Here is a 22,176-nt window from a genome sequence, read left to right as displayed (position 1 = left end):
TTTGCCCATCACGGATAAATTTCACTTAGCCAACCTATGGAAACATTTTCATCTGATTTAGCTAAATGGATTTGAAAACCGAAGCCTTGCCACTCAAACATGTAGTTAGATAATAATAGCTTTTGAATAGAAGCTGGAGCCTGAGAGAAGAAAAGGCCCCCATTCTCATTTTCCTAGTTTCTTTAATCCTCAAGAGAATATATTATATGAGCTTACATTGTTCTTGCAAACAGAGACTTAAGTAATTATACAAACCTCACACAAAGAAGGGAGATGTACTCTCATAAAAATAGAGCAAAGCCTAGAGAATATTCTTGAAAGGCCAATAGTGCAGTTTGGCTGTTGAAACACAGCTAGTCTGAGAACCAGAGGTAAGATGCTCTGAGGAAGAACAGAGCATAACAGAACTTTCCTCTATAACCAGACCTTTGGCCTTTAACTATCTATGACCATTTAGAAGTTGATAGGATGTTTTTAATGTATTTCTTTTTCCTCTTGGTTTTAATGTATCTATGTGAGTTTTTTTGGTCTAGTTGGTTGGTTGGTTGTAAGTCACTTTGGATTTCCCTGGGCAAAGTAAAATGACTAACAAATTCAGTGAATAATAGTGAAGGCGATGATGTTTTCTATAAAGATTCTATAAATGTTTACTTCAGAAGTCAGTCTCTCATGATATTTACTCATAGGAAAGTGTGCATAGGGTTGCAGCCTTTCTCTAATATTAATGAAAGTAGGCCACATCTCACTTAAAACTTGAAAGAAGCTTGTAAGAGGTTCAGTGGTACCTTGGTTTTCAAATGTCATCCGTTCCGGAAGACCATTCGAGTTCTGAAATATTTGAAAACCGAAAACTCAATAGCCACCAGCTAGGTCACAGGATCTTGCATTCAGCGGAAGCCGCGTGGCATATTCAACTTCTGAGGTGTGTTCGAAAACCAAAGCATTTACTTGCGGTTTTACAGCGTTCAAAAACCGAAATATTCGTCAACGGAGACGTTTGAAAACCGAGGTACCTCTGTACTCATTTGGGTTGCTCATAGCTTTAGAAGACAGGATGTGTTTTGCATCACAATCTAACCTAGTATCCTTTCAGGCCTCATCTTGGCCCACATTTTACGGATGAATCAGAGCAAATGACAACCTATGGAAAATCCTATTGCCATTTGCTCCAATTTAGCAGTAAAATGCAAGTTTTCCCAGGAAAAGAGCCAGGACAAAGGAAAACAAAAACCCACTCTTCAGACACGGAGCTTTAAAGCTTGCACTGATGCCTAGAAGGAAGTCTGGATGAGCCCTCTATAACATCGACCAGGTAGATTTTTCTGGGTTCATGAGTATGAAGGACAAGTAATAGCTGACTAAACTGGATGTCTAGCAGTGAGACATTTAGGGAGAGCACTGTTCTTATGTCTTCACATAGAGATTATACCCTCCATGCGCTGCCTCCAGATACTGTAAAACGTTTATTTCCATTCACAGTGCAAAATTGTATACTCTAATTCCTTCTCTCTGTGAAGGGAGGTTGTTTGATCCACTGCTGCTGCTATCCAGTGTAACATTTGTTTGCACCAGATTACCAGTAGTTTCATAGCTTTGGGGGCGGGGAGCATTCACTTTCAACACTGTAGGACCCAAGGTTCTCCCCCCCCCTCAGTTAAAAGAATCATAGGTAGCAGAACTAGGACCTTGGGGAGTTGCTGGCTTCTTCTGTGTAAGACAGATTCATATATGCCATCTGAAACTGGTCCTCTGGCTTGTAACGTATGAATATGGCCTGTAACTCTCCAAAAGGCTCTTTGGGTTCCAGGCAGTGTTTATGTTGCTTATCTACTATCAATAAATAAATAAATAAATACCCCTGCATTTTTTAAAGGCAGTTGCCTTTTCGTAGGAACACAGAACATTTTGTTTCATACTTGCTTTTATTACAAAGAAACTCTAGAAGTGGATTTGCTTGCCAAGTTAAAGAGGGGCTTTTAATGGTTCTTTGCAAAACTGGATGCTCTAGTCTAGAGTTTGGCAGATGCTCAGCTAAAATTATTTGGTGATAACAGAGAGGCAGTCAGTCTTGAGAGAACATCTTGATGAATTAAACATGGTACAGCTGCAGTGTCTGCTTTAGATGTCTGCAGTAATGACTGGATTAGCCATAAAGTAAACATAAAGATTCCAAATTTATAATATTGATTTCCAATGTGATTGGTGTTGTTCACATAGTCATTACTACAATTAAACACTGAGTCATTGTAAACAGATGCACATTCTTTCACTTACTAAGTGCTTCCCCAGCTTTTATCTCTCTGGGCAGAAGAGCAATTTTGCATTCAACTCTGGGAATTTGTTTTTCTCTGCACCTGGCCTGCTTTAGAAATCAAGTGCTCAGATAATCTCAGCTCTTCCTCCAAAAAATAAAAAAGGAAAAAAAAGAATGACCATGCATTGTTTTGCATATTAAAGCTTTCTACACAGCAATCCAGTTGGCAACTTTAATTGCTAGAGATTCATAATTGATAGGTCACTTTTACATGGGCAATGTACAAATCCACTTAAATCTGAAACTTATTAAATTACTTTGCACACAGAATTCTTAGCTGTTGGGCTTTTGCTTAGGATAAAAACATAGAAATCCCATGTTCAGCACAAAAGGTTGTGATAGAAGCACCTGTGAAACTGTGAAAATGTTAACAACACAAATCTAACAGTTGACAACCTGTTAGCTGACAAATCCACCAATGTGGTGGGCAGTATAACTTCTTATAAGAGCCTCTGCTTCTGTTTTGTCTACTTGCCACGTTTTCACTCCAGCCAAGTGATTCTTTAACGCCAATAAAACCAAATCAGTTCACCTGGGGCTTGCAACAGGCTTTCGCATGTCACAGTGAGCCTTCATTCCCTTTACAAGTCAGCCAGCTATGACTGCCATTGGCTCAGATATTATGGTGTTTGTGATATCATTGAACCACGGGGACACACAACTGACTGTATTGGGGCAATGGATTGTGCGTTCTGAGGTCCACGAGCAACTTTTGTATAATTAAAGCTTGCTGCTGCGTGTTGATACCAAGGGGATTCTGATAAAGATTGGTTTAAAGAGCCTCAGAGCCTTTTGCTGTAAAGGGACAGACTTCTCTAAGCTGCTTATAAAGTAGAATAGCTAACTAAACCACTACTTCAGAGTTATAGAAAAACAGTAACTCTCATATGAATACTGTATCTTAAAATGTTTTACCTATGCTTTCCTTTATCTACATGCTATGAAGCTCTGAGGTGCTAATACTCTTGTCACAGTTGGCATTTTGGGGGAATTTATCTGAAATGAAAGTACATCTGAAAAATGGTTAGATAATTTCATCATGATCATGGGCACAATCCAGTGCAGTGTTTTGTACCCTTCTACGCCACTGAGTTCAACAGAATTTAAGTGCATATAAATGTCCACGGTTAGTATCCCATGAGTATGAATGTGTCCTGTACCACAGACATTTTGCCATTGGTTTGGAGAGAAAGACAGCAACCGTCTTTATCTTTGGTCTGTGTTTTATCAATTTGTTTACTTGTTTATTGATTTTTACATGACCCTGGAATCTACTAGGGTGAAAAGCAGTGCATAAATATTTTGAATAAACACGTCTTAAACTTTCTATTCCTTCTCATAGAACAGCCTTCTTTGTGGCATCTACTGATCCTACACTAGGGCTTCACCTTTAAGAGATAGCTAAAACATGCCCATCAGATGTTTGGTGAAGAAGCAGGAGCTGAAGCCATGTGTTTTCCCTTCCATTGGAATTCCAGCTTTCTTTGAACAATTGAACATGAACAACCCTGGTTTATTGGCCTAGAAAGGGGAAATGCATGTCTGATATCTGTTTACATGCACAATTGTGTATTGGTCTGCAATCTGATTGTGCATGCACTTGGAGCCTAGCTAGACTGGGCCATGGATTTTACACACAACTTAGGAAAAGGTGACTCTCATCAGATATATTAGTTTACATGGGATTTGGGGCACAATTCTTCCCTGCATAAACTCACATGCAGAAGGATTCCTGTATGCTTATTTCTTCTCCCTCCAACTTTGCACATGCGCAGTCAACTGACCAGAGTTGCCTGGGGGAATAAGAGGCCCACACATACTCCCCATATTCCCATTCAGTCACCCACCTCTTTCTCATAACCATCTGCTGCACTCTATGTGCTGAGAGAAGGAGCATGGAGCTCTATTGCATTCTATGGGAATTCCTCTGCAGACACCACATCCCCCCATAGGGAAATACTATGCCCCTGGGATTATATAACAATATAATATAAATATGGTGAGCATATAATCATTTCAAAGGAACAGGGGAATAAACCTGGTGTGCTTGCAATATTTTTTGCCAAGCAATTTGTAAATACTTGTTATTTCCAACATTTGCTTGATAAATCAGTTTTATCTAATAAGCACATTGGAGGTAATTTTTTTCATAGGATATATATCACAAAAAAATCATTTATAGAAACATATAGGGCTTCATTAATTTATGATTCTAAAACTTGTCCAATGATCAAATGAAACTAGGGTACATAATTCTGGTTCATATTTGCTTCAAAGTGTATTCATGCTTAGGCTGCTTAGAATAAATTCCACTACATATTTTAATACTGTTCCTCATGATTTTTCTCAAGGGCTTCGAGTCAGTGGCTTATGTTCGGAAAACTCCTTGTTCAATCAGAGTTTGTTATAATGTCATTTCAAAGAGTGATGGTTTTCCATCTAATTTATTTGTCGTTATATTTGTAGCTGGATTAAGGATAGATTAGATCTTTAAAGCATGCACTGTAATGCGAATATTTCTACAACAAAATGCCAGTTAAATGTGGAATTTACATTCGTTGTATAATATAAGGCCTAAGGCATGTCAAATTGTTTACCCCTGGAGTCTGTTTTATCAAAGTGAACATACATAAATATCTCATGTACAATACAGTGCAAAATTACCTCTTCTCTTCTCCCGTCCAACACAAATTTCATGCCGTTATCTCATTTGCCCTTTCAGACTTGACCCAGTTTGCACATAACAAATAAGCCAAATTTTAGCAAGTGTGCTGCTGCATGGTGAGAATATTTTTGCCATTTTGTTCTTCCTCTGGTCCTGGTGGTGCTGCACTATGGTTTGGCTTGGCATTACACCAGAACGTGGATTTGTAGTTGGTCTTCCTCCAAACAAACCACAAGCTGTAACCAAGGTTTGTTCTTGGCTCACCAAAGTGGCTGTGATTTTCTCACTGTACACCAGCACACTTGCTTGTTCACACTAAGCCACAGTTCATGCTAAGCAGTTCCATTTTTTTCCAACCCGTTAATCATTTTGAAGATCAGGAACTTAGTCCCAAATCTGTCACATCATCCACTTAGCAAATAAGCTTCAATAATTGGATACAATTTTTGCACACACCAGCAGCCAGTATAACTTCTGGGCAAATAGCTATGAAATAGACGGAGCTATGTATGCTTTAAGATGTCTTCTGAACAGGAATCTTTTACTTTCTTCATTAGTAAGTTATTCATACTGATGTTATTTAAAAAATGAGTATCAGTAAAGATAAATTTGATAAAAAGTGATATTGCAATCCTCTTGGGAAGAAACGTATTTCCTGGTTTTCTGTATGGCACCATGCACATTGATGTTACGACCTCATCATTATCATCATCATCATCATAATCATCATCTCAGGTACAGCAGCAACAATAGTGTTTAGAGTTGCTACTCAAATATTTGTATTCCATCTAGCATTAAAGAAGTTGGGTAGAGCTTTCTGCAATCTGATTTACAAACTTGCATTATGTTTAACTCAGCATTGCATCCATTAATCCACATCCCAAGGTATTAGTAATGCCTTTGTGGTCTGAATTTCTCAATTTCTTTTTTATGCTGTTCAGACTTCTAGAGGAAGAAGGTGCTGTTCTTCACAAAGCAGGGAGATTTGCTTAAAAACTCTAGCTCTGTATTATTTCTGGTTTTCTGACACAATTTTCATGTAGTTCTCAGTTACAGATTGCCAATGGAAACCTTTAAAATATCTGTTTTTTTAAAAAAGGGCTTGCTAATCTAAAAGGCATAAAATAAATGATACAAGTCAAAGCTAGCTTTTCAGCTATAAAGTATAAAGCAAGAAAGGGATAGAGGTGGGAGAAGAGAAGAGGAAAGTTCCATAATAAGTGGTAATCAAATGGGAAGTCCTGAGCAGTAGCCAGACCAATATATATGACATGGGGATCCAATCAAATTATGTTCCCACTCAGTTTTATAGACAGAAGCACTAGATCTGTCTTACTGGATGTTGCAGCTGTTTAATCTGTGTTGTATCCTCTGCAATTGAATAACATGGGTAATAATTGGGGAAGTCTGTAGTTCTGCCTGATATTTCAATTGAAGACTAAGTATTGATGTTGATATTTGTGCAGTGAAATATCTGAGAAGAACATTTTCATCTTGTTGGCTTGTGCTGTTGGGCCACCATACCTTTGAGTCCATGCCTAATTTTTCATCCATGATATTGCCTTGTGTAGTGAATTCTCCCTCCCCCAACCCAGTGTGTCTCTGCCTCCTCAGTAGGATCTTCCTTTCTGTGCTTTTATTTAGGATTATTCAATCCTGAGTGCTTTAGGAAGATGCTGCCAAGTGCTGCAGACTCATGGGACTGGGGGACGTGTAATTGAAATCGATAGGAACAAGAAAATAATCACTTAGAAGTGCTATTTTGGGATTTGTAGAAACGTGAATGTCAATAAGATGAGCATCCAGTTATTTGTGCTGTAGTGTTTGTTTTGCTGACATTTGATCACTTAGTCCATTCAAACTCATTTCTGATTTACCCATCTTTGGGGGGAGTCAAAAGTGTATGAACCAAGCACATCCCATTTGATTAATTGCTAATTTTCTTTGGACAGCAATAAAAGACTGCATGTAACTCCTGAAATATCTCAATGTTAAGAATGGGGGAAACTTTCAAGAATGTTTGGTGTTGGGGAGATGTTTGGTGTTGCCTTTGATGTTAATTTAATCTGCTCAAGGCTTCCCTATCTTGCATGCTATAATGTGGAACGGAATCTCCCTTTACAGCAGAGTGGATAGACAAAGGGGATGATTGATAATTGGCTATGCCTCCTCCTCCTCCCCCTTGTGATGGAAATGACATTGGTTAGGATCTCAAACGCAGGGGAGACCCCAGTTAGCAGTGGAAACAGTTTTGTGGCACAGTGCCATGCTGTCTTGCCAAATGCCAGCTCCAGCTACAGAGAAGCCAGTAGGAGAACACTTCAATCTCCCAGGACATTCAATACAAGATCTCAAAGCAACTGTTTTATTACAAAAGAATTTCAGAAACAGACTTGAAAGAGAAGATGCTGAATTATAACTTATCACTAAACTGAAAACTATGGAGAGACCTGGTCTTAATAGAGTTATTGGATTCCTGTCTCGTTACATATGCTAATCATCTGCATACTATCCATTGCTTTTTCCTGCAGTCGTTAACAGTCAGTCGTCAACAGGTTTACCATCCCATTGAGTCAATCACCCATCTCCTACCACCCTCCTGAGAAAAAACCCACCCCACCCTCCCACTAAATATAAGGGTCTGGTGACTTTTGTTTCAGTGTATCTGAAGAAGTATGTGTGCACACAAAAGCTTACACCAAGAACAAACTTAGTTGGTCTCTAAGGTGCTACTGGACAATTTTTTAGTATATTTCGACTGCGTCAGACCAACACGGCTACCTACCTGAATCCAGATACCTTGTAATCAATAACATTGTGGCCTGTTTTAACCCCCCACATACATTTTGGCCTTATTGTTACCCAACCTTTGTCTCTGGAGCAGCTTAATGTGCCTACCCCACAACTCTCATAGTCCCTGACCATTGACCATGCTATCTGGAATCCAAAACATCTGTGGAGCACCACTGGCTCCCCCTGCTCAAGGCACACACAAACACCAATTCTTATTGTAGAACTTCAGCTGAAATCTTATATTCACTTGGCTATCTTTCTGAAGGCTTGTTTGCCAAGGTTGACTAATTGGCCACACAGCTGAGGGGTTTAATGAAAAAACAGCTATAACATTTACTTTTAATACCAAATTAGTTTTTAATTCTTTGAGATAACTCCAGTGCTGTGGTGATTTTCCATTTTGCTAAATGTTTGGAACTCTGCAAGTTCATAAACCCAGGAATATTACATTCCAAATGTAACCAGTTCTAGTTTTGGGTAGATGTTTCCTTTGTGATGGCCTTTCCTGCCTGAACTTCCCTTTTTGATGTGTGTGTCATTTTTCAATATATGTCTCTTCTGCTGTGTAAGATTATATGCATAAAATAATGTGTACTCTTTTCCTCATCTGGCATTGCTCAGAACTTCACTTAAGGACATCATTGTTTCAGGCTCAGCATTCAATTGGCATTTGTATTTTAAGGCTATATATACCTGAATCACACCTGCATGTATATATTGTGAAGGTGAGTATTCTCTGAGCCTTAGAATGTATTTATTGATTACATTTCCCATTCAAGGCATTCTTTCAGAAGAAAAGATTAGGAATATGATCAACCAACATTGAACATGTTTAATTTCAATGGGTTTCAAAGTTTGACTGCAACTTTTTGAAGAGTTAAGTGCATGTGATCTTGGTTGGATCATGTTCCTATCTTCATTCTCTTACACTTCCCCCATTAACTGTGACTCATTAAAATAGTAATTAAAGTATAACATATATACTTCTTATAATTTGCACACTATCATTAATAAGTCTGTTGAAAGTGAAATTATGATCCACATATATATGGGTCTAGTAAGGGGTGATAGAGTTGTCCAACATTTTCCATGGAAGAAATAATTTGTGTTTTATTGGAATGTTTTAAATATTATTGTTCACTTGTGGAAAATTCTCCAAAAGGTGGACTATACTTTTATTTATTTCTTAGTTTAAAAGTCAAAAGGACTGTGCAGATTCCTAATGAGTAAGAATATATGCCACTGCATTTATATGAATCACTGCTGTGAGGCTGAATTTTCTCTGAGGCCCATAAGCTACACTCAGTGGAATTTTAGCTCATAGGAACTGAGGCACCAGGTAAATATATATTTCCAGACTGGATTCCACCCCCACTGGATTTTATCCATATGTTGTTCAGCAATGTAGGAAATGCTAAGGATGATAGCCATTGTAAGTGAATGTACTGAAATCAATACACTTCCTGTGGGAATGACTTACCTGGAGATGGTTGCTGGATCCTTGATTCCTTGGTATCCTAAAAGAACGAGCATGAAAGAAGCCTGAGTGGAGGCTGATGCCAGGAGTGTCAAAGAAATCCTCCTGGATCTGACCAAAAGCCCATCTAGTCCAGCATCCTGTTTTCTCCTCTTCTTCACCCTGTGTCCTTTTTTTGTGTGCTTCAGGATTTGAAGCCTGCACTGCTCTGCTTGGTTTCACAGCCCAGGTGATTATTCTGCTTTCCTGGGCTCATTTCCTCCAACCTTGGATGCCTGCCTTATTGGCTCTCTGGATCCAAACCATTCTGAGAGCTAATTAACAAGCATTGAGTTTATTACATCTGACTAGTGACTTAAGCCTTGTACTGATATTACATTGTACATGTGGTTCTCCTGTTTTGGGATAATGCAGATGTCAATGGCTTTTTGCATTTCCCCACATAAATTAGGAAGTGTCCACAGTTCTGCATTGGAATGACTTGATATGAATGAATCAGAAGCTTGGATGGAGAACATCAGAATAGGCAGATGGATTGGTGTTAATGCTGCAATACATGCCACCAATTTTCATGGTGCTAGGAGTAAAAAAAAAGCTCCTTTGAGAGTGTCTCCCATTATCGGGCACTTCATCTACATAAAACTGAAGTTCTTGTCTCAGATAGAAAATCCATCCTAGCAATTTCCAGCAATGAACTGATCGTGATAATTGCATTTGTAACTTTGAGAAATGTGCAGTCTGAATATTGACTTTAAGACAAATGCACAGTGGTTTGTGGCTTGAGGAATATGTGCAGCTTTAGGTGGCAAAATATGAATCTGTACCACCCAACAGCATATAGAATTTCAAAAGAAAAACATTTTATATTGAAATGGACAAGAGGGCAGTTTGACTGCTCTGTGTGAAACTTTTCATCTGTCTTTTGGTTAATTTAGTTGAAAGTTCTTTTTCTGTCCCCATCCTTTCTGATTCTGCCCCTCTTTGCTGCCCACAGTACATGTAAGCTCAGAGTAGGGTCTACTTGAAATACAATCAATAAAAAAGGGACCCAAGTTGAACCCTGAAAAAGAGTGTTCCTTGTTCCACAGGCTTTTTGGGATAACAAAAAAATGGCTTTCAGTTACACGTATTTCATGTAATAACTGTTGGCCTGTCAAGAAAAACCTCTATGGACTGTGGCGATGTTTCTGGGATTGGCTGCACAAGTGTACTGATACATTCAATAAATATCAGTGGGCTCTTGACTTTATAGAACCTTTTGAGCTCTGGTACATCTATCTCCTTACAAGTGTAAAACTTTCTCTGGTGCCTGCCTTATGATGGCATATTTGACATGGGCTGTTCCCCCACCTCTTAGACTGCTATGAATTTTGAGCAAATGTATCCATTCATGTGATTTCAACCACATATCATTGTTGGAAGCAGCAACATTTCTTCATGGGTTTGATCATATTCTTGCAAGTATGCTCCCCTGATCCAATTTAGGACCTGATCAGACCCTTTGAAGAGGCCATGGAGATTTGGGGCCAAGCTGGATCTGGGCTCCGAACCAAATCAGGGGTTGGGAACAGTCTTTAGTTAGGCTTGAAAACCCTGGTTAAACATGTGGTTGAGGGTGCATGCATGCATCTTCCCCCTACCTCTTGCTCCCAGACATAGCCCTCTCTTTGGCAGCCCTGGATTGCTCCAGGTGTTTCTGATCTGATCCAGGGCCACCTCAGCCTGCTCCAGCCTAATCCAAGCTCAACCAAAATCACCTCAGTTTGGATCAGGATTTTCTTGTGCACAAATCACTCAACTTGCTGGTTTTGCTTTATGTTCTGCAAGCCGTTTGGGGGTCGCTTGTTACATAAAAGTGGGGTACAAATTAATGGTCATCCATAACAATAACAATAACAAGTTCCTAGCAGAGGCAAGAATCAAACCAGAGAGTTCCCAGTTTGTAGCTTGCTCTCTTAGCCCCATGCTGTGTCCTCTGAGATGGTAACAATAATATATGGGCTCTAGGAGAGGGAGAGAGGAGAAACTGCAGGACCTCTCCCTCAGCTCTGCTGAAAGACCAGCAGCTTGAGGCTCCTCATCTCCATGGAAATCTTTCCATTTCAGCTGGCCATGACAAGAACTCAGCAACTAAGAAATAGCGCCTGAGTTTGCTTTGTTCCTCCTCTCCCAACCTCCCTTCCTTTTGTGTCATGCTTTTAAGATTTTAAGCCAGAGAGCAGGAAAGCTTTATCTTAACATTTGTAAGCCTTCTTTTGCCTGAGGAGCATGAGAAAAATGTTGTATGTTGTGTATGTAATAAAGACAATGAGTATGAAGGTTTTTTAAGAAATGGATCAGGATCTGGGATTTGGCACAGCCGTAGCAAGTACTCATTGTTATGATGGGGGGGGGGGATAGGAAGAGGAAGATGAGGTCAGAACCAAGCTCGTCTGGCTTTTTCCTATGCCTGTGAGGTAGTGCCTCTTTGTGTGCTCCACAGAGAAAGAGGCCTCAGCCTCTCCTTTTAGCAGAATTGGCTGTGTTTGGGGCAAGAAACATATCCTTCCTCTTCTAGAACTGCCTCTACTGGCACTGCTTTCTTGCTCTTAGGGGGGCAAGCTAGCGGTAATGGGAGATGAAGACCAAACTCAACTGTATGAAAGGGAGGCCTTGTTTTTCTCGGTGTGCTCTTGCATATTTCTTCTTGGCTGATTTTCTTCCAAGTAGCCAAATCCAGTGGTGAAGTTCCTTTGTGCGTAAAGTGTCTCTGTGCCTTCTACAAACAGAATACCTTTTCCCATTATGATCTGAGCTACTCATGGCTATTGACTTTGCAAGACCCAGCCTTCAGAGCACAATAGGCAGATGAAACCACTTTGTTCCTTCATCTTTATTGTGATTGACCCACCTGCATGAATCTTGAAGTGCTTTCAGGAAGAAATGGTTTCATTATTGCCCTTTGTGCGGAGCCCTATTCAAAAGGAAATCATAGAATTCTATGATTTCCTTTTCAATAAGGCTGTGCACAAAGGGCAATATTTGGGTTCAGATTTGTGACATTAGTGCTAGGAAGGATCCCCGTGCTCTGCTCCAGCTGTCACCTCTCCCTCTCCCATTGAGATCCCAGTTTCTGCTGCCACCTTCTTATCACTTTCTGTATTCAAAGTGGCACCACTTAAACTTGTGAGTGAGGAGGGCTTGGGTGAGAAAAGCAGGTGGAGACAAGGGGGAGGCAGTTGGGACAACAGGCGAGGGACAGAGAGAGGGTGAGAGACTGGACTGGATGTGCACATTTTCTAATTTCAATCTTTCTTAAAGCTGTGCACAGCACTTAACGTTTAACTTACAGAGCCAGATTGTTCAGGGCAATTTAATTTTATGGAGTACCTTCTAGGAGCCATTTACAAGAAGCTCAAAGACTTGTTTAGAGATGCAGAAGAACGGAATGTCCATCAAAACATTTTATATCTCAGAGTGAAATCACAGCACAAGGTCATGTAAGCCATGCCTAAATGTTGATGCGCATTTCACGAGACGTCAAACACGTGAAGCGTGTTATCAGGTCATCCTTTGCTTCGGGGCTCCCAGGTTGCATGTGGGAGAGACACCTTTTCCCTTTAAAACTTCTACTTCATTGGGAGACTTGGGCACATTCTCAATCCTGCATTCTGTTCTCCTCCTCGATCCTATGTAATGCAACTGTCCCAATTTATTATGGTTGGGGTAGGTAATAGGTATGGGTAGGAGAATTTGTGGCTGCCTTATGTCTCAATTTAGCAGTGATTTAAAGCTCCTGGTTGAAAGAGCACTGGATATTATATTTAGATTATATGGGAAAAAATATAATAACAAGAAAATTATCATAACTGGATGAACAAATACTCAGCAGTATATGCTACAACATGAGACAATGTAAGCTAATGAGAATAATGTAGAAGAACAAGAAAACACAGTTAAAACGATAGTAGATAGGAAACCAAGGAAAGAGTAGAAGGGAAGTAAAAGTAAAGATATATAGGATTTAAGCAGCTTGGAGGAATATATATATGTTACTATTATTATTACATGTTTATGTTATATATTTATGTTATCGTGCTTCTTTTCGGTTTGTGCATGAATGTAACAGAGTATGTGTTGATGGCGAGATATAACAGAAAAGCAAATAAAAAATATTTCAGGGATGGTTCTGGTAGAATAGCAAGATCAGAACCAGTGGGAACAAAAAGTAGAAATCCTACAGCTCTGGGTTATAAATGTATTTAATTGAATATATTTATAGCTCACCTTCCCAGCCAGTATGCCATTCATTCACAACCTAGTTAATGAAGGGCACTTTGGAAAAAGTGCTCAGCAAAGATAATTTGTGCATTTAAGATTTCTCTTGTATGTCAAATCATTTTGGAAAAGCTACATTTGCAATATTAATAGAACAAAGCCAAAACAAGTTATGAGTTAAAAGGTGGTTTTGAAATCTGATCCTGGTGCACTAACAAAGATTCATTGATTAAAATGTTAACGAAGATCATTCACTTCACGCTTCACATGTCTTATTGATAATTGAAACCAGAATGAGAAATACAGCATTGCAATTCATAGACAGAAGTCATTTGCAAAACAGCCATTTTGTATTAAGTGTAGTTAATGGTCATGTTAGCAACCATAAATGTCATATTTATATTCATTGAAATAATTGCTCAGTTAAGATAGGGAGCGAGTTCCTGCAGACACAAATAATTGATCCTGAGTTACAAAAATATTACAAGCATAAAGAAAAGCGAAGCCTCTGTATTTTTGCGTTTCCGCACCCTCTATGAAAAGTTAGTTCATTTGTCGGTCCAGAAAAGGATGGCCCTTCATTAAGAACATGATGATGAATTTTCTGGTTCTTTCTGATGACATCAAGATTAGTAGTATCTCTGTGATTCTCTACCCAGTTCCTTGGGAATCACTGCACTGAATTTGATGGGATTTACTTCTGAGTAAGGGACACAGGTGGCGCTGTGGGTTAAACCACAGAGCCTAGGATTTGCCGATCAGAAGGTTGGCGGTTTGAATCCCCACAACGGGGTGAGGTGCCCACCTAGCAGTTCGAAAGCACGTCAAAGTGCAAGTAGATAAATAGGTACTGCTCCGGCAGGAAGGTAAACGGCATTTCCGTGCGCTGCTCTGGTTCACCAGAAGCAGCTTAGTCATGCTGGCCACGGAAGCTGTACGCCGGCTCCCTCGGCCAATAAAGCAAGATGAGCGCCGCAACTCCAGAGTCGGCCATGACTGGACCTAACAGTCAGGGGTCCCTTTACCTTTACTTACTTCTGAGTAGACATTTTATAGGGTTGGATTATAAAATGGCTAAGAATGTTATTTCAAATAGAATTGTGTGTTTTTTTGTTTTCAAAAATTATTACCTTCCCAAGGCTTATGCTGCTCTCTTTTTCATTTTTACAGAAAATTTTCCTGAAAGCTGCAAGTGAGGAAGAAATTTTTGCACATCTTGGTTTGGATTACATTGAACCATGGGAAAGAAACGCATAGAGTGACTTGTTAGTGCTATTACGAATTCACAGCATTTATTATTATTATTAAAAACCTACCACATTGTAGAGGCGCATTTACCTGACAAGCCTGTCTTTATTATTTAGAAAGTCACATATTAAATATACATAGATAGTCAGGTGTAGATGTCATTATCCTCTGAATAGTTAAAAGAAAAGAGGATTAATTTAGTGCATCTGTACATAAATTGTCACATTTGATTGTATTTTTCATGTTACAAAAAAACAAAAAGAAAACAGTGTTGAAGAAAATGTATTATACCGTACTTTTCCGTGTATAAGGCTAGGTTTTTTTATTTAAAAATTATGTTCAAAATTGTGGGTCGTCTTATACATGGGGGCATCTTATACACGGAAAAATACGGTATACAGGTAATATTGACACAGATTAAGGTTGCACTCTTTACTGATTTACCTGGGATTAAGTCCCACTGAACGCAATGGGGCTTACATATGAGCAGACATGCACAGGTCTGTTACCTTAATTGAATATTGTGCATTTGATTTCTATAGCATTTAAGGTAGTGTAGAGATTTTGGGGGTCTGGTCTCATGGATCCTGCAACTTGCTTCATAATTCTCTTTTGGAAGCTTGAATTATTCAAGGTGACCAACCACCATAATGTTACCAGCAGCACCAAATGTTACCTGAATAAAAACTATTGAAAATGTTGAGAATGCCTTGCAACTGTCTGGGACATTTTGCATGTGCTTTAAGATGAGGAAAGGAGCTTGCTCAGAATCAAGGCTATGCGTGTCCCATAATTAGGAGAATAGAATCGTAGAATTGAGAGTTGGAAGGAACCCTGTGAGTCATCTTGTCCAACTCAATATCAGCTAGATCATACATAACAGATGGCCACCCAAACTCTGCTTAAAAACCTCCAAAGAAGGACAGCCCACCATCTCTTGTGGAAGTCTGTTCCACTGCTGAATAGCTCAAACCACATGGCACAAAACTAGCAGGCTGGTTCCACAAACAATACAAATTCGGAATGCTCTGCCGCTGTCCCTTGAGCTTCACATCTGGGTCAAATGCAACCACCATTGCCATTTGCTTTGGTTTTTCTTTTACATCAATCCATACACCATGCAGCAAACATTACTGGGCAGCTCCAGACTGGAAGTATCAGGCAGTAGTCTTTATCCCGATTCAGCTGACCCCAACTCAACTAAATACATGTTCTATGCACTCCTCCACACAGATCAAGAGAAGCTTGTGGTATGGTTACTAATTGACGGGTGTCTTTTCTCTATGAATACTGATGTATAATTACATTGGTTCTTGCTAAACAAATGCTATTGCTTTGATTTAAATAAAGGATTGTGGGCTTGAGTAAAGGTGGTGTTTAACATGATGCCAAAAGCTCTTGTATAAGTGTATGATTACTTTTTGGTGCTAAGTGGTTTGAGCAATGGGGCCAGATGTCAGCAAGCTGAAGTCCAATAATGGTGTCGGCACTTAGATGTAGGCAGAATGACTAGCTGCAGTGAAAATTACTGGGGTGGTAAGTGGCACATTTTGTCCTTTAATATTCTTATTCGGAGCAAAGGCATTACTTTATCCAAAATACGAGATTACAGAGTGATTTTTCTAAAGTGTCACTGTAAAATTATGGGCATTTGAGCCCATTGGGTTGGGACTGGATAAGTACTTTCTTGTTAGCTGCGTATTTTCTTAATGCTTAGAGAGGCTTGTTTCCTACAGTTTCACAGTGGGAGTTCAAAGACTTGAGGGATCCTGCCCATCAAATTATCCCTAATGTTAATAACAATCCATATTTAAATATTCCATGGCAACACTAGACTTTAAAAGGTTTCTCGTATACAAAAAACAATACAAAAAACAACAACCCATGGCATTAATGGAAGGATGATTTGAAGTGTGGCTCTGAAAAGTAATTAATATCTGGAATTTCTTTCTTTCTTTTTGAAAAGCTGCTCTAGAGAAGTACTGCTGTGTTAGTAAACATGACTGTCAAAAAAATCCTTCCAGTACATATTTCATTATGCCAAAATTTGACTCCAATTTATTTTTTAAAAAAGATAGATAACACACTGTGTACTTCTGTGAAGTGTGACCTCATTTTAATGAATAAGAAATTCCAAAGATCTTTCCTAAGAATGAAATCTTGGCACAGTTACAATATGGCAGGTATGGAGGGAGCTCTGTCCTGTAACATTCACTTATGAGAAGAACAGCCAATTAGTTTAATGGACTTGTTCGTGGAACCAAGGGTCTGTGGGAAGTGAAGAACAGCTGTGGTAAAATGTACAATAAATATACAAAAGAAAGAAGAGTGGTTTGTGTAGACACAGTTGGCATATGCAAACTTGGCTAAATAATTCAGCTCTAAACCCAGGTAGTGGGTGAGTTCAAGTGGACCAAGTCTTAAGCCAAGGTTGAACTCTTTGTACTATGGTGTTGTCCCATTTTAAACTTGGGCCTGCCCCACCATTATTTCCTGTTGAATTTAATTAGACTTGGGTAATAAAATGCCACGTTTGATTGTAAAAGTATACCTATAATTTAATTTATATAACCGCATCTAGGCTAAAATGAAAGCTCTTTAGTCATGAAAGGTCTGATTGCCATCAGTGCTGTTTTTCTAGAAAAAGAGGTGCTGGAACTCACCATGAACACCTCCCTCATTCTCTTAGAATGGCAATGGCACCCACCTGAATGGTACCAGAACTGAGTTCCTGTGAGTTCCCTCTGAAAAAAAAGCCCTGGCCATAATAGAACTGTGAGTTGTCTGAGGTTTCAAGACTCAGGCTTCTGAATGACTAGGCTGCCTTGGCTGTTTAGAAAACTTGTGAACCTGAAAACCACAGGTAAGAGAAAAATGCAACAAATCACATTTTAGGTGATGCTATTTTGTTAACTTTTACATTATGTTGATTTCATAATAAATGAAAGCCAAATTGTTAAAAATAATTGTATCTCTTGCTATTTGCATAGGTTCAGTGCTTACACCAATACTGTGAAATGTCACTAGATCCAGGCCAGAGCTGTTTGTGGAGCTGGGAGAGGCAGATACTAGCAAAGGCAGTTTCATCTTTATCCAACAACTGCAATCTCAAATCCATGAGAGCCTCTGCTGTGTTTAGAGCTTGTAGCCCTCCATATGTTGCTGGACTGTAACTCCAATTGTCCCTGGTGATTGGCCATGCTGACATGGGCTGATGGGAGTTGTAGTCCAACAAATATTTGGAGGGCCACAGGCTCCCCACTCCTCGGTTAGAAATAGGCCAAATACATGAGAATATCATGACATTTTTTTTGAAGGAATGTCATCATGACTAATATTAAGCCATAATCACGAAAGGTTTGACTTTCTTTACTGGCAACATTCTTTCCCTGGTGGGCTGGTAGTGATGGCAAATGGGCCATAGCTATTTCAAAGTGTGAATGTACTAACTCAAACTTGCTATCAAATACTTTGCATGGTTATTAAAAATGGTGAGAATGGCTTTGTTTGAAATGAGACTGTTTCAGTTTTTTCTCTCCCCAACCACAAACTTCAAGCGCTGCATGGAATTTAAGACCTTTCCCCCTTTTGGAACATTCTTGACATCCATCACTAGTGATGTGTTTGTCATGCTGGGTGGGAAATGCTCGTGAGTTGCAGGCCCTCGCTAAAGAGGCATCATATACATATAAGGTTTATGTTACCTTATGAGGAGATCTAAATGAATGCCATGTTGCTGGGCACCTGGAGTAGAGGGCATTTCTCATCTCTGAGGTCACTAGAGTTGGGTGGAGAGCAGGTTGGGTTCACCAAACCCACTCAAATGATGAATTAGAAACATTTAGTTTATTCCAGGGACTGTTACAATGCAGCATAGCTGCCTCCCTGCACCCACAGTGATGATTTAATGTAACTAGGTTTCCATCAGTCTAGTGGTAGAAAGGTGGTTAGAAACAGATCAGACTCAATGAGATTTGAGCTGGAAGCAAGTGGAATGCCCTGCTGTGATCCATACACTGTCATGACCCCACATTGCTGCTGGGATTGGGTTTAGGTTGGCAGGCTCTGGAGGAGGACAAGGAAAACCAAGGGAATGGGATGAATTGTGGGCTTCTGGGTTGGTATCTCCCCTAACCACACTGGCTTCTGTCACTTTGGATGGGGCAGCAAGGATGCCAGCTCTATTGAGGTTATGAATATTGCGCACTTGGAAGCAACAGGATGAATAAAATCTGTCTCTTCCTAAAATAAAAATTGTCCATTCCAAAAATATGGTTCAAAAGCTTTTCTTTCATCCAAGTACAGCTACAATCTAGGGCTTTCACTCAAGAAATTCCAGGCTGTGCCTCATGTGATTCTCTCAGAACCTGTTTTCCAGGCTGAAGTGCAAGCTGGTCTGTAAGACGGAAAGGAGACCCTGTGTCACAAGCTGGACTGGGACACACAGACAACACATGGAAGACAGGGGGGCTAGCTTCGCCCCTCCGTGCTGCAGTGCCCCACCACTGTGCACAGCTCCACCCTTCTCTTAGATCTTTTTTCTTTTGCCAAAGGTGACCAAGTCACTTTAGATTTCCATTTGCATGATAACTAGCAAAGGTACAGCCAAAACAATGTGTGTAATTAGTTCTATTGATCTATAGTATCGATCAAACTTGGATTAGAAAATGAAAACAGTACACAGGAGCCAAGTGCAGTCACTTAAATGTACTGGGAAAAGTAAAGGTTCATTGAGATATCAGTGTTATAACTGAGCAGTAACATTCCAAATGGGTAGCATGTAGAAACAGTTCACAGTTTACTGTGCTCAGCACTTTTATATGCAGCACTTTATAGGCAAGTGAATAAAGCAGTTTGCATCAGATTCTGCCATTTTATGCCAGATTTCGATTTCTCCCTTTGTTTTTTGGCATCCTTATCAATGGGGGGGGGGGAAATGCTCCCTTCCCCAATTTTGAAGGAGATTGTACTTCAATTGGCATGTGTTTGCAGTGTGGTCGTGGTGTTGGTCCCACTACAGCCACAGCACAGCTGCTTCCTAACCAATGTCTGCAGCCTGTTAAAATATCTTTCCTATTCACCTTCTTCCTTCCTGCACCTGCCAGAGAGGTTGCTTGCTCACTCAGATTTGAACTTCATATCTGCAAACGGTGGGTGGGGGGAGTTGCCGTGAGAGCTGAACTTTGCAGCTGTGAAGGTCATTATGCAAGGGATCATTTGCAAGGAGAGGGAAGATTATGATTGTGAGTGAATATCAACATGCTGCAGCTTATAATCCAAAGGGCGCTCAAAGCATTTGTGTATTCAAATGATGTCTATATGTATGAACATTGATGGCACAACAAATATCACTATTTGACCTCTGTATTAAGCAGGACCGCAATACTTAGCCCAGCTTTTCTGCTAGAATTTAGTGTGAGCGTCTGTGGGTATGCATGCGCCAAAACACCCTTGAGGATTGATTTGATCTTGGGATGGGGATTCTAAGACATTTCATGTGCAAATGGGGTTCCCCTTATGTTTTAAATATGAGGAAGGTTCCTTTCTTTCTTTTTCCTGTATAAGAAACAAGAAGGGGCTTCAGAACTTCATTTACAATATAAGACTGCTTGTGAAAGATGTTAGGATTTTGTCATTGAAAGTCACTGGATATCTACTTCCAATTTTGCAGGGGGCAAATGGTCCTACAAATATGTGGGAAGGAGGAAAAGAACTTGACCCAGCTTTTTTCTGTATATGCTCTAGTTCCCCACCTCCCACCCCAGAAAAAGAAAGATATCTCTGTGCCCAGATACTCCACAGTTTGGGCTAAACAATATTCTGTGCCAAAGATAAATTATGAATATTGACAAAATGTTCATAGTTCTGGTTATTTTTTTAACTTTTTTTGGTAAATTCTCTTTGTCTGGATTTGCAGTAGTTTTGGCATTTGAAAGCTTTTTCCCCCAGAAAAAAACTTTTCTGTTTTCCAAGCAGTGTCTCTCATTGCTTGTTGTAGTGGTACACTTACACACACTATCATGATACCTCTAAGGATTGTAGTTTGTTTTCAGTTACTGTGTCTCAAAGCACCAGCCATAAAGGAGAGCAGCTTGGAAACTTGACCCTCTCCCCCTACAACAAACACACTGTACAACAAGAGAGGAGTTTTGATCTCAAGCAGCACCCACAGAGAATATTGGCACGGAAATGTCTGCTTTGTTGGTTACATAACTCAGAATGGCAAACAAGAGTTGAACTGAGAGGAAGGAGTTAACATACAAGACATCCTACAAAAGTAGATGCACACATTTGCAAAGCACCTGCGCTGCTGGATGCTGACTGCACACATCCAGAACCTTCATTAACATTCTAAGGTGGAGGACGACGTCTTTAGGAAATGGCAATCAATTTGCAATACAGCCGAGTATTATAAGCCAAGCAAATGCACACTCCAAAGTAGGCAAATGGGAATTTTGGCAAATCATTACTTAATTGGCAAAGATATGGGAAAGGGTGGAAGAAAGTGGAATAATTCAGCCATGACACTGCATATGAGTAAAGTAAGCAAATAAGGGTTAGTGATTGAGAATATCTTCATTAGTTGAGTGAGGAGGAAATCAAGTTAGTGGATACTTAGGAGGAATAGGGGATGATGGGCAAAGAGACAGGGCACCAAATGAGATAAACATGAATGCTCCAGTGCCATTCAGATAATCATCCCAATGTGTTTCTAAATATGCTGCTGTTCTGAATTTGCTAGGAAAGAAAGGATCTATATACATTTAAATAGAGCAATCCTAACCTCAACTGGTGTCACATCCCAAGCCCTGCTGGCTTGCATGAGCTATGACAGAAGGGGAGAAGCACTACATGGATATATATTCAAAAAGTTCAGAATAGTAAATCTAGAGTTCCCGGATCAGCTTTCTGCAACCTGGAACCCACAGGATGTTTGGGACTATAGCTCCCATAATGCCTGACCATTTGACCATGTTCACTGGTGTTGGTGGGAGTTTGGAGTTTGAAACATCTGGAGGGCAAAAGCTTGTAGAATGCTGGAAGAATGGAGTTTGGATTTGATATCCCGCCTTTCACTCCCTTTAAGGAGTCTCAAAGCGGCTAACATTCTCCTTTCCCTTCCTCCCCCACAACAAAGTGGGGCTCAGAGACTTCAAAGAAATGTGACTGGCCCAAGGTCACCCAGCAGCTGCATGTGGAGGAGCGGAGACGCGAACCCAGTTCCCCAGATTATGAGACTACCGCTCTTAACCACTACACCACACTGGCTCTCAAGTTCATTGAGAGGACAAGATCCAAATCAGCACAAGTTTCCTGTGCTCAGATATCATGAAAGCCAGGAATAGATGTGGCATTTACTCTGTACAGTGGTACCTCAGGTTACACACGCTTCAGGTTACATACGCTTCAGGTTACAGACTC

At 39.9% G+C, this 22,176-nt stretch overlaps 1 protein-coding gene across 1 annotated transcript in view; it reads left to right on the top strand.

Moving 5' to 3' along the window:
- Positions 1–15,112, top strand: part of DNTT (DNA nucleotidylexotransferase) — a gene marked incomplete at its 5' end in the record, with an annotated part of 91,933 nt that extends 76,821 nt beyond the window's left edge. The window contains one exon of the mRNA XM_083441026.1: positions 14,677–15,112. Coding sequence (XP_083297152.1) covers positions 14,677–14,763 — 87 coding nt within the window. The 3' untranslated portion in view covers positions 14,764–15,112. The remainder of the gene's footprint in view (positions 1–14,676) is intronic.
- Between the last annotated feature and the right edge of the window lie 7,064 nt (positions 15,113–22,176).

The sequence above is a fragment of the Podarcis tiliguerta genome, assembly GCF_965153285.1.
Source record: "Podarcis tiliguerta genome assembly, chromosome: 5".
NCBI classification, from domain to species: Eukaryota; Metazoa; Chordata; class Lepidosauria; order Squamata; family Lacertidae; genus Podarcis; species Podarcis tiliguerta.
This window is presented reverse-complemented; position numbering and strand designations above follow the sequence as displayed.